At 36.4% G+C, this 12,562-nt stretch overlaps 1 protein-coding gene across 4 annotated transcripts; it reads right to left on the bottom strand.

Annotated features, from left to right (window-relative positions):
- Positions 1-1,612: 1,612 nt before the first annotated feature.
- On the bottom strand, positions 1,613-11,837 carry LOC132047370 (probable magnesium transporter NIPA8). 4 transcript variants are annotated; one of them, XM_059438413.1, is made up of 15 exons: positions 11,699-11,837; positions 11,186-11,360; positions 8,614-8,701; positions 8,452-8,513; positions 7,897-7,982; positions 7,676-7,749; positions 6,226-6,328; positions 4,246-4,374; positions 4,063-4,162; positions 3,831-3,950; positions 2,958-3,048; positions 2,816-2,879; positions 2,563-2,659; positions 2,215-2,484; positions 1,613-1,942 (listed from the first exon to the last, which is right to left on the bottom strand). In XM_059438413.1, the coding sequence occupies exons 2-14, from the start codon at positions 11,276-11,278 to the stop codon at positions 2,254-2,256; spliced, it is 1,338 nt and encodes a 445-aa protein (XP_059294396.1). In that variant the 5' UTR covers positions 11,279-11,360; positions 11,699-11,837; the 3' UTR covers positions 1,613-1,942; positions 2,215-2,253. The 4 variants fall into 4 exon arrangements, with proteins under 4 accessions (XP_059294396.1, XP_059294395.1, XP_059294397.1 ...); XM_059438412.1 differs by lacking the exon at positions 11,699-11,837 and adding an exon at positions 11,496-11,678; XM_059438414.1 differs by lacking the exon at positions 11,699-11,837 and having other exon boundaries at positions 8,614-8,726; positions 11,186-11,427.
- Positions 11,838-12,562: the final 725 nt, after the last annotated feature.

Genomic DNA, 12,562 nt, shown 5'->3' with positions numbered 1-12,562 from the left:
GAGTTTCTTATCTAGTGTCTGATTGTGCATTGGAGTTGGAGGATCCGCCTTTTTAAGGGTATATGGGTGGGAGGAAAGGTGGCTTAGGGTAAACTATTCTCCGATTTATTTTTACTGTCTAGAACAACTGGTATGCATTTAGAAATCTTCCTTTTGTTTTTCGGTTATAATTTATAATCTAGCTATCATGTGCTAATAATGTTGCCGACTTTTTGGCACAATGTAATTGGTACTGCTGAGACACTCATGCATTTTGTACCAATCACTAATATTTTCAATACCAATCTACAGAAGAGTCTACTGACTTCTGCATCCAGAATTTTTTACCTTGACTTTCCAATTCTTTTTCTTTAACTGTAACTTTCCAATTCTTTTTTAAAAAAAACTATAAATTTCCAATTCTTATTTGTTCAATTTTCTCAAGTTCAAACTTTAAAAAGCCATTGAATCTGAAATGATCAACTGTGCAAAAAATTAACATTGTAGAGAGTTTGAGATTTTTTTTCCCGACAGTTCGCTAATCTGACACTTCAGAAGAAAACAAACAAACAGCAACCATCAGTTTACGAGCCCCAACGTTTTTCTTTTTTTTCTTTCAGTACTTCATTTAATAAGGTAAGCTTTGAAGCTGGTCATTCTACTATACTATGATAGCTGTCCGCCGATGTGGTTTTGTTAACATATTAGAAAGCAGGACTATAATGATAAAATAAATTCTAAAGTTAATCTTAAAAGGGCTAGAGAGATTACACTGGCTATGTTGTCTCTATCTATTTCTAAAGGGCTATAATTTTGAGAAAAAGAGAACTATTCATTTTTTTTTGCGCGAATTGCCCTTCTTTTCGGGTAGTCTTTAAACTTGTCCCGCATATTTGTGGTCTTTAAATTTTGCCCCTCATATTTGTGGCCTTTAAGTTTTGCCCTTCGCTTGGAAAGGTGGGCGAATACCTAAGGTTCTGGGTTCGAACTCCCTCTCAGACATAAAATAAATAAATAAATTCGCAAGGCAGGGCTGGAGGGCGTGTATGCCGAATACGGCATACAATCCTAAGAAAAAACTAAAGTTATGCTGGATCCGGCATAACTAAAAGTCTGCCCCATAAGGCAGAACTTTTCCTTAAAGCATAGTTTAGTTATGCCTTATGGGGCAGAAATAGTTTAGTTATGCCTTATAGGGTAGACTTTTAATTAAGGCATAACCAAAAGTATGTCTCATAAGACGGAACTTTTCCTTAAGGCATAGACTTTGCCTAATAAGACAAATTTTTAGTTATGCCTCAAGGAAAAATTCCGCCTTATGGGCATACTTTTAGTTATGTCTTATGGGGCACACTTTTAGTTAAGGTATTACTAAAAGCTTGCCCTAAAAAGTTATAAAAAAAATATATATATATGCCTCAAGGCAAAGTCTGCCGAAGGAGACATAGCGAAATTCAAACTTTGCCTTGCAAATTTTTTTAAAATTTTGACTAAACGAGAATTCGAACCCGGAACCCATAGATTTTAGGCGAAGGCCAAAATTTAAAGACCACCCCAAAAGAAGGGCAATTCGATTTTATGGAGACATATTAACTTCATATAAATGTGGGCTGTGCCCGCTAAACTACCAAAGTCACATCTGAACGTGCTCATTTTTCACTACACTCATATAAAGATAATTCTAGTCAAGTGTTTAGTGTTGGATTACATACTCTCCCACCATTTAATCGAAGTTATTGACTATGGCTAGAAGATTTCATTTTTTAAAAGAATCATTTAATTCTGTGCTTTTAAGGTTATGTAGCTGATTAAGTTGCAGCTAGAATCACATGCACCAGGCAAAGGAAACCAAAGCATTAATTACACTAGAAAAACAATCACGCGAGCTCAAACTATCAACTGCCAGCAGCTAGTGCAGAAGTGTCCATATCTTGCCTCACAGTCCGGCATAGTTTCTCGTAAACTACAAAACAATTTATAAGATTATTATTAGTTGCCTCTATTAAAAAAAATGAAAAAGAGAAACAAATATTCTATCACAATGCTTTCATCAACGTAGTACATTCCCCTTCCAAATCAGGCTAGCTAGCTCTACCTCTAAAACATATCCTGTTCCCCTCCCCGTCCCAGCATCTGCTGCCTTCTAACAGACTACGGGTTGAATTAAGCGTATAATTAGTAAATGGGAATTAAAGACACACTTGAATATTCTCCATAAGAGGAAGAAATAACCACCATTGTCATGTCCGTCTCCACAGACCAATGCCACGCCTCCTAGTCCAAGTTGATACCTTGGGGCAGCATTGCAGTTGTCTCCAGCATTGTCTCACCATGCTTATCTACTGCGAATTTGCTCCAACCTTGTCCTCGAGCAGATAATAGTTTAGCCCGATCAAGGCCACCTCCTCGGAAGCCTGTTATTTTCGATGAAACCATGGGCATCACTAGGACTGAAGATGCATGAAGCGAGTCTTCTCCAAACCCTAGTGATACTGAACATGCAGCCTGCATGAAGTATATTCTTCAGATATGTAAGCATGAAATCTCCTTCATGGAATAGGAAATATGAACAACCACCAGAACCTTTGCCTTGACAATCATATTAGCAGCTTTCATCAGCATAACTCGTCCAAATGATCTTATGTCCTTAATTTGGGAGTCTTCAGTTGGCATTAACAGCCTGACAAGTGCATATTTACCAATAAAAAAGGCAGGAATCAGGGAACAATCCATTCTGCTAAGCAAGTTTAACCATGAGGAATTAAAGATGAGATAAAAGCAAGAATTTACTACTCAATCTCCAATAACCAACTAATAAGAGGTCGAGACCACATACCTCTCCTCATCCTGCGACAGATTTGAAGTTGTTGAAACTAAAGAACCTTCCTTCACTTCACCTCCTGCAGATATTACTTTTAAATCTTTCATGCCCTAGGCACATTTTATTATCAAGAACCTGTGATTTAAAGTAACAATACCTTTTGATTCATCTGGCGCAAGCAAAGAAATGCCCACAAACACAGAAATCATTCCAAGAATAAACATTGTTGTTCTTAAAGCATCAAAGACCTGTGTAAATTCAAAATATTAGTTTTTTTAGCCTGCGAACTCACAAAACTTCAAAGTTGAATTGTCGCCCTAATTACAGCAATCAACTAGACTAACAAAATGGAGACAATAGATCTTTCTCCCAACATTATTGTTTAGAATAAAGAGATTGTCAATATAGCAAGAGTGTATTCCTTGTAAATATGGGAAGGTCTGGAATCCTAATAGTTGAGTAATTAGAACTGAAATCTTGTTACAGGAGGAAATCTATTATCTTGGAAAAGCAAAAAACAATATGTAGCAACTAGATCAACCGCAACGATGGAAATATCGAGTAATGGCTTTGGCTACATGTGAGCTTATATCCTAAAGCAAGTTCTTAAAGAGTTAAGAGGTAGAGGAGAAGCACCAATGCAATTGAACTGTGTCAATCAAGGTGCAATATACATTGCTTTAAACCCAGTATTTCATGAGAGAACAAATATAGAAGTAAATTGTCATTCATTCAGCAAAAGACTGAGTCAAGGTGCATCGCGACAAGTTTTATCAACCCGAGTGATCAGTTAACAGGTATTCTTACAAAGTCACTCTGTTGCTCCAGAATTGAGTGCCACTAAAATTAGGAATTATATTCCTTTCCTCTTTAAGGTTACTTGTAAATGCTATTTAGACCAAACATGCTTGAAGAAATAATCATGCAAATTCCCAACATCCGTTCTTTTCTAATTCTTTACATCCACTTTAGAAAGGGAGAAAGTGAGGAGATGCACATGCCCTGCCGTTCACATGGAGAACGAGCAAACCTGGTATTCCTGAAAGTACACAAATCCTGTACATATTGAGAAAAACGTCCAAGTGATTTGAAACATAGGGACAATAAGTATTGCATCAAAGAGTGAAAGTCCTTCATTTAACCTTGCCATCTGCAAAAATAATAAATTCAAGAACAGAATCAGTTGAATTACACATGTTTCAAGTATTCTATTTTACAACAATTGAACGACAATGCAGTGAACAAGTCCATCACTCCATTACCCAAAATCCAGCTGTACTAAGAAATAGCAGGAGCATGGAATACGTGAACCAGCTGTGCAATGAATAACCACTTGACATAGACAATCTTAACATGTTTGAACTGCAAAAATAGAAGTAACCAGCGTCAAATGTATAAAAACCAGTTCTTCCATCAGAAGGCAAAGAAACATATATGCAACTTACAGAGACTTCGCAAACAATACCGAACATGATCCAACAGCACCTGAAACAACTGCATATGAAAATGGAAGCAGCATGTGCCAATATGGCTTACTTTCATTCATAGGGACAGCATATATTAGTTCTCCTCTCCTGCGTGATTGACATTAGATATGCAAGTACCAAGATTAGCATCCTCCTTTTCCAATACAGATCTATCGAAAACATGACAAAATAATAATTTGTTGTTTTTCAAACTCAACATCGTCCTCTCTACTGCTGCAATGCTTAGAAGGATATCCAAAAATCTTTTGAAATAAAATTTACATATTTAGAAACTATATAAAAAGAATTATACGTCAAAATAGTATACAGTTCATGATATATTTTACGTAAAAAAAAAAAAAAAAGGAAGCAGCGTATACAAAACATCCAGCGTTAGCCGGGTCCGGGAAGAGCCGCACCCCAAGAGATGTGATCAAAGCATCCTTTGACTCTCCAACTAGTAACTAGGACACAGTGGCACAGATTTTTTTTATTTTTTTTTTTTTTTTTGTGTGTGTGGGTGGGTTGGGGGGGGGGGGGGGGGGTTGAGATTTGATTTCTCAAAATAAAAGATAAAACAGATTTAAGACATATGAAATGGCATGCTTCAATCTTTTTTAGCTTTTCCTATTGGTCAATATTTGCTATTTATAAATGTTTTCTTTCTCATATAAAATAGGGATAATTTCTAACTTAATTATTAGCATGTTGATTTTTTTGACAATTAATTCATGTTTTTTAACGCCCATCTTGGAGAATGAAAGATTGAAATCGAAAACATACATGAAAGTTTTTCACAAAATATCTATCAAAATTTAGAATATCTTTATAGCTCTATATTTATAATTTTGATTTTTTAGCCGAATCCTAGCACCCCTATCAATACCTGGATCCATACCCCCGAATCCTAAATTTATATTTTGCCGAATGCGACCCTCGCATCCGCATCCGCATCAGATACCCGCACCCGAGTCCAAGCAACTTAGTTCCCAGCAGAGACAAAACACTAGGTGATTTCTTCCCATTTTTTCTAGCCTTGGTCGACAGAGTTACCCAGCACCTGTTGTTGGTTGGAGGTGGCAGGTATCCCGTGGAATTAGTCGAGGTGCGCCAAGCTGGCCCGGACACCACGGGTATAAAACCAAAAAAAAAAAAAAAAGGCTCCTTAGCATCCACTTCTACATTTACTGGTATACATGCCTCCAAATGCAATGGTACCCTGTAACTCCTGCTAATTATACTCCTCTGCCCATTTTACGGTCTGGTTTAATTGGCTGTGAAATTTAAGAATGGAATTGAATGATATGTAGTGAAGGAGAGCTTACAGTACCTAGAAACAATTGCAAAAGGAAAGACAGTCTTTTCTAGCAGATAATCAAAATGTAGAGTACTAATCATAGCCCCTGAAGGTATTCAGCTAAGACAATCCATTTTTGACTATTTAAACTAGTTTCCTGGGCACTTAACTCCATTGAACGAATTCAACAACTAAGATCACAATCTCCTGTGAACCTGACTTATAAAAGTAGAACTAGTCTCACTTAAGTTGATATTTAACACTAATCATAGCCATGAAGAATAGGAGGGATACATAGCAATTCTTAGAGTAGTCACTTTAGTTGCGGCAGGTATAAGCATGCCTGGAGAACAAAGACAAGTTGATGTCCCTAACTGGAGAGGAAGGCGGGAAAGACATCAAAAGGAGCAAGCGGCACAGTTTATACCCAAGGTTTTTTTTTATTTTTGCCTGGTTATAGCCATCAATAACTCGTTTGGTCAATAAGTAGGGTTAAAGGTGTTAAATTTTTGAAATTTACTTTGAAGGCAAATCCCAGGTCCATTACTTCTAGTAGATAAGTTTTTATGTGTCACAATATTTGACATGTTATTTTAACAGAATACTATTACTTGACACCAAAAGAAGGTGCAGAAATTAATGACTGTGCCATTGTGACTTACTTGTATATTGAATGATGTAAAGCAACAACTAAGACCAAAGTGAGACAGTAAAGAAGAAACGTAATGTTGCTGTACTTCTCAGCCAACTGCTCCGGCGTGTAAACTACAAAGAAAGGAAGATAATAAATTATAATTTGTTGGAAACATGTAACAATCTTTCTTCTTTATCATTTTGTTTGGTTCAATAAGGTAAACACGTGAAAGCATATACAGTCATACATTACTAGAAAGTAGAGCATATGCTTGTTTGTATGCATACTTTGAAATATGTTAAAAGTTCCTCTCTCTGTCCCATTTTATGCGGACACACTTTCCTTTCTAGTCTGTCCCAAAAAGAATGACCCATTTCTCTTTTAGGAAAATATAGAATCTTAGCATCCCCATTTTAACCGTAAGTGAGGAATTGACTCTTTGACTGGTTTGAACATTGTCACCTCATGATCTAACAAATATTTTTCTTTTTTTTTTTTTTTTTTTTGTTGACAATGATAACATAGGCCCTAACAAATATTACACCAAAACCATCTCGTTCTTCCTTAATTATTAGAAAAGATAATTATCACTTCACCAAGAGCAATAACAGCTAGATTATGACATTGAAAAGAGTTCAAAATCATATTCTTATTATGCACATTAAGGCTTGTTACTGAGGTCACATGAAATGTGGGTAAATTTTCAACTTAAGCTGGCAGCTTGTATAAGGACTCAAGTAATCAGTACTGATTCAAGTATGAAGATCACCGAGCAGGAAAAAGACACATCAGGGTACACAGCACAATCAGAAAAAGATCAAATGCTCAAGCAATGATCTAGTAGCATGCAACCTATGGGCGACTTATAAACATAATATGCAGTCTACAGATGTTGAGAATACTATGTACAATCCTTTTCCTACAACTTTCTTACGCCTTTTTCCCCTTCTCAAAATCCAGCCCCTTTAGGTCTTACAATTCATTGATAGCTCTAGTATTTTAGCATAAATCAACAACCCTTTATAAGGTCTCCCATCCTCTAGCATAAATTTCACTTTACTTGCGCAGTATATGCTAAAATGGTCTGAACAGTCTCAGAAGTAAATGACATGGGTTGCTAATTTTTTTCCAAAAATTAAGATCTGAAGTGCAGGTAGCAAGATATACACAGGGTAACGTCATAGCACGGGGTCAACTTAGAAGTATCAAGTAGGGAGTCGACCACATGTCAGCACCATAACAGATTTTCATGGTATGAGATATTTTTTGTAAAATTAATAATTTTATTTATATTGGAACAACTCCCACACACAAGTAGTACATAAAAATTGATAGAACGTACAAAATATGATACTCTTTTTTTCAGGTATACAAAATATGATACTCTACAGATATGATACTCTATGGAAGACACCCAATATTCTGTACAATCATGATATAAGCAACTAAAACAACAATCTTCACCTTCCATCACATACCAGGTGACTGGTGGTTGCCAAAGGCTACAAGGAAGATATTTCCAAGAACAATAAAGGCAGTGGCTACCAGTACGCTGCAATGCGAAAGATATTTATCAGACTGTAACTTGTATAATGAGGACAATAAGTATTATCCATCAGCAATCAATTTTCTGAATTGCTGGTAGTTTAGACTCAGATCCTTATTGATTTTAATAGAAGAAGTTAAAATGTTAGCTTACTTGATTGTCACTGTTTTGTTCAAAACAAAGTAGGCAAAAGCGATGTTTGAGACAAATTGTATAGATCCCAAAGCTGCTAGAAGTGACTGTCAAAAAGGAAATACCAAGATGATCAGGGAAAAAACAAAAATACTACCAAGATGATCAGGGAAAAAAACAAAAATACACATCATCAGGAAAGGTAAACGTTGCTGCTAATGCCACTGTAAAAACCAACAGATTATAATTGTATCAACCTAACCAGCACAATGTGGGATGTGTTGGAAGAGTGACAAAATCAGAGATGGGAGCGGAAAACTAGTCTTGATAGTTTGTACACCCAATCCTTGTGGTCAGTCGTACACCCAACAGGTTACATCCTAGTAGTCCATCTGGCTACATGCTTGTACCCACCCATTGGACTTGTCTCCCTCTCCCTCCTCTCTCTCTCTCTCTCTCTCTCTCCCCCCCCCCCCCCACCCCTTCTCCTTCCTGATCTAACGTTTTCCTTTGCCCAAAGTCAATACAGCCCACCAAATCTGAAGACAAACTAGGCTAGAACTAATACGTACTGACCTGAGCAGCATATCCAAATGAAATGAAATTGAGACAATTTCCTATAGCAAAAAATAGAATACCTGTGTAAAAGATCACACCATCAATACAGTTTTTAAAAAAAAAAGAAAAAAAAAGAGGGATCAGTACTTGAAAGGGGACAAACTCGAAAGCAATGCTTACCAACTCTCCATGTTTGGAAGTATATAATTGGCTTCATCGTAGCCTTTACATCTGTTCCCTCATTACCCAGCACAGAGTGCTTCTCCCTCTGAAACACTTATGATTCATTAGAGCTGCTAAAGAAAATTCAAGCTGAGCCTCCGGTGACAGAGGATAACAAGAAAAGAACGACAAGAACAAAAAATATCAAAATACTGCCATAACAATAAATCATTACTCAAACCTCTCATAACATGCAGCGGGGAAATATAAAATGCAGATATTCTTGCACGATTATACTAATTCCGACCATTGAACACATGGCAATGAACACTTCCACACCAAACTATGCCTCCTAGTTAGATAACGGCATGTCTCCGTTAAATTAATGTCAGGCATACTATTCGTTGAAAGGCTTCTTAAAAGTAGTTCATCAGCAGGAGATTTTCCATAGATAATGACTCACTCTATTCCAATTTATTTGACACACTTTCCATTTGAGACGGCCCAACATGTTTGACATCATTCTATTTCTAAGTTTCAGGATTTTAATTCATTAAACTATTGAAAATTTGACTTTGATGTGATGTTTTCTCTCTTTTCAACCATTACTTTAAGGCAAAAGTCATCGACAGCCCCTTAAAGTTGTTCACAGAATTCACTTAGACACCTCAATCCATACTTGTACCTATTGAACACCTACACTGCTCAAAATGAGTACCTATTAGACACTTTTTTGACAATCAGCAGAAAGTTTAAAAAGTGTATAATACACTCACGGTGACGTGACAACATGATCAATTAAACAAGGACATGTGGCAGATGGGTCCAAGTATATATATATATATATATATATTAATACGACAGTCTACAGGGGTTAAGTTAAGCCAACATATTATGTAAGTCATACTGACATCTAAACTCCACATCCGGTCAAACACCATCACAAAAGTGTAACGGAGGTAGTATTCAGCATCCACATAGGTTATTTAACACGTGGGTGTCATTGGCTAATAAGCTCCATATATCCATCTGTGTTATTAAACAAAAGAAGCTTACTAAATAAGGGGGATTAGAAAGAATGACTACCTTGGACAGAATAACGGAAACAGGAAACAGTATATCACTTTGTACTGCCATCAATGCTTGGTGGCAAAAAGAGGAGAAGACGGGATATTCCCTGAGTCTTTCAGAACTATCTAATGCTTGGTAACCCATAATACGCCTCTTGTTAAGAACCCAATCAACATGGGATCAAACAATCACATGTGATAAGGATGTTAATACTGTATGGACACATTAGCTGGCCACTGCTAGAACATCCTCCAACCCCAAGCCCCCAATCATTTGTCTCAAGAATTGTAACTTTTTGTAAATAATTCCTTGCATCCCATTTTTGGGTGATTATCAGGGAGCTGATCCTCTGTGCCACTTAGCTACAGGTTTCGCACCAATGAGTATCCCCTCTTCTTTCTTCCTGTTCCCCTCTATTCTTGAACTCTCCTGTCACTCCCTACTTCATATACGTGTAATACTCCCTCCGTACCAATTTATGTGGCACACTTTCCTTTTTAGTCTGCCCCAAAAAGAATGTCACCTTTCTATAATTAGAAACTTCTTAACTTTAAAATTCCCCTGTTACCCTTAATGAAACGATCTATAGCCACACAAATGTGTAAGGTTTGTTTTAGACAACAAATTCTTTCTTGAACTTTGTGCCTAGTCAAACAGTGACACATAAATTGAGAGCGGGGAGTATTACTTATGGGAAGACATTGATCAACTTCAACACGTCCTCCATCCAACCATATTGTAATCTCTTAAAATCAGAAGTATTTGAGTCACTTCTAATGCAGCCAGGTTATTCCCCCCGCATAACCAAAGTGTATAACAGTTCCATTATTAGTCAAACCGTATAGAGTCACTATTATCTGCTTGAACACTTGCATTTGAGATTGTTGGATAGATTTAGTAAGCCTAAAGGAACATGCTCTATCCATCTCTGTCTCATCAAATCAATGTTTGTACAGAAATCAAAACTAATGACTAAGTAGATAATGTCGCACTAAGTTGAACATTGATGCATCATGAATACTTCTTATTGCATCCAATCAATGTTTGCGACAAAAAGATAAACCCATAAATAGACAGGTGTACAAACATACAAGTTGTTTGTATAAAGTCATCCAAAAACTCAAAGGTACCGTTCGCAATCCTACTTACTTTCATAACCAAAAAAAAAAAAAGGGTGAAACAAAGAGAGAGAGAGAGAAGAAACAATAGCAAAGGTGAATCAAGCTATATCCAACGGGAGTATATCCCCTTTGTAGCACCACGTCTTGCATTCCGTATTTGAGCATGAACTGCAAGACTTGTTTTTCCCTTCTTACCAGAAAAAAAAAACAGTGTTGCATTTCATACTCAGATATGGAATTTTTATTCAATGTGGACATGGACACTATATTTGACCCGAATTAGACCTTGAGCTAATCAATTTCGTCTTTTCAAAGTTAAGCAATAAAAAATGGATAAATAGAGGTGTGAAGGGAAATAATGTAATGTGGAAGATCAAAATAAAGGGTAGAGAAATTACCTGATCATGACCTAACTTAAGGAGGTTGGTTCCAAAGTTAATGGCAATGCTTCCAAACAAGTTGATAACTGCTCCAACTACCCACTCGCCCATGGATGGAAGAGATCACTGACACAGTATTGCTTTGGTGAACTAAAGAGGAGCAGAAGCATCACCACCCAACGCAATCAGATCACTGTAATTCCGAAGAGGTGATTTATTAAAGAAAAAGACATCTCTGAGAAAAGAAAAAAAATGAAAGAGGGGGATTATATACATAATGAGAGATCTTTCATTTAAATCCTGTGCAGAAAGAAAAAAGAACCCTAACAATGATATTGGAAGCCCAACAGCCAAAGGAAGTTGACAAAGACGACGGCTTTGATTGAGTCTTTCCTTTCTTGCGTTCCTAGCAAAGAATTGTTTTCTTTTTCTTCCAACTAATACATACAGTACTAATAAGAAATGCCTTTTTTCTCAAATAATATAAAGGGCAAGCAAACAGGCTGTGTGGTTGAGGGGTCCATGTTTTACAACACAAAGGCGTGACAACTTATCAACTCACTGTCGGTCGGTAAACACTGGTGCTTTCATTAGTGTTAAAACTCCAACTACATCAAATCCACATATTTTTCACTTACATTTGGTTTGCTTTTCAGTTTGAAAAAACTCATCTTCTTATTAAGAAAAGAGATCGAATCAACCCCACTTTACATATGTGTATAAATAACTTAAAATTTATTAATTTCTGTGATGTGATCATAAGTAATTTTTTAATAACCTTGGGGCTTTCTTGAATTTTGTATTATTGTTGTATACATCGAAATATAGCTTGATACGTGTCATGAAGAAAGAAGGACATGTGGCATGCGGAGTCGAATGATGAAGTGGAGTTTGGTTTATCTGGAAGGAGCGATTTCATATGTGCGTTAATCAAGTATTACCGAGCAATTGATATGTGTCATTTATGGATTAGCTAATATTGCGTAGCCAGTCCAGATTTGAAGCTGCACGTTACATTTTTTTATTGAAGCTAGCATTTATTGGCTATTATTGCCCATTATTAGGCTAGATTTATAGTTTAGTGCTTACATTTATCAACTATAAAAGAAGCTTGAGCTCAATGTAATGGTCATCTGGAAAAAAAAAAGTCAAACAGCTACACGATTCAATTCTAGTTATAAGCAAAATTGTTTCTTTGCTATTCTTTTTAGTTCGATTTAATACAAGTTCTTGAAGGCCAAGTGTTTCACCGGAGGAAAATTTAACAAAGGATCTCCTCCAAAACTCATACGGCCTAGGCTTATGTTATTATTTTCTTGCTTTATATTTACTTGATTTCACCACTAATTGCATTTATTTACTACCCACTTATAATAAATCAATTCACGTATCCTT

This window comes from Lycium ferocissimum, chromosome 2 (genome assembly GCF_029784015.1).
Source record: "Lycium ferocissimum isolate CSIRO_LF1 chromosome 2, AGI_CSIRO_Lferr_CH_V1, whole genome shotgun sequence".
NCBI lineage: Eukaryota > Viridiplantae > Streptophyta > Magnoliopsida > Solanales > Solanaceae > Lycium > Lycium ferocissimum.
The sequence above is the reverse complement of the archived record's forward strand: the minus strand, read 5'-3'. Positions and strand labels throughout refer to the sequence as shown.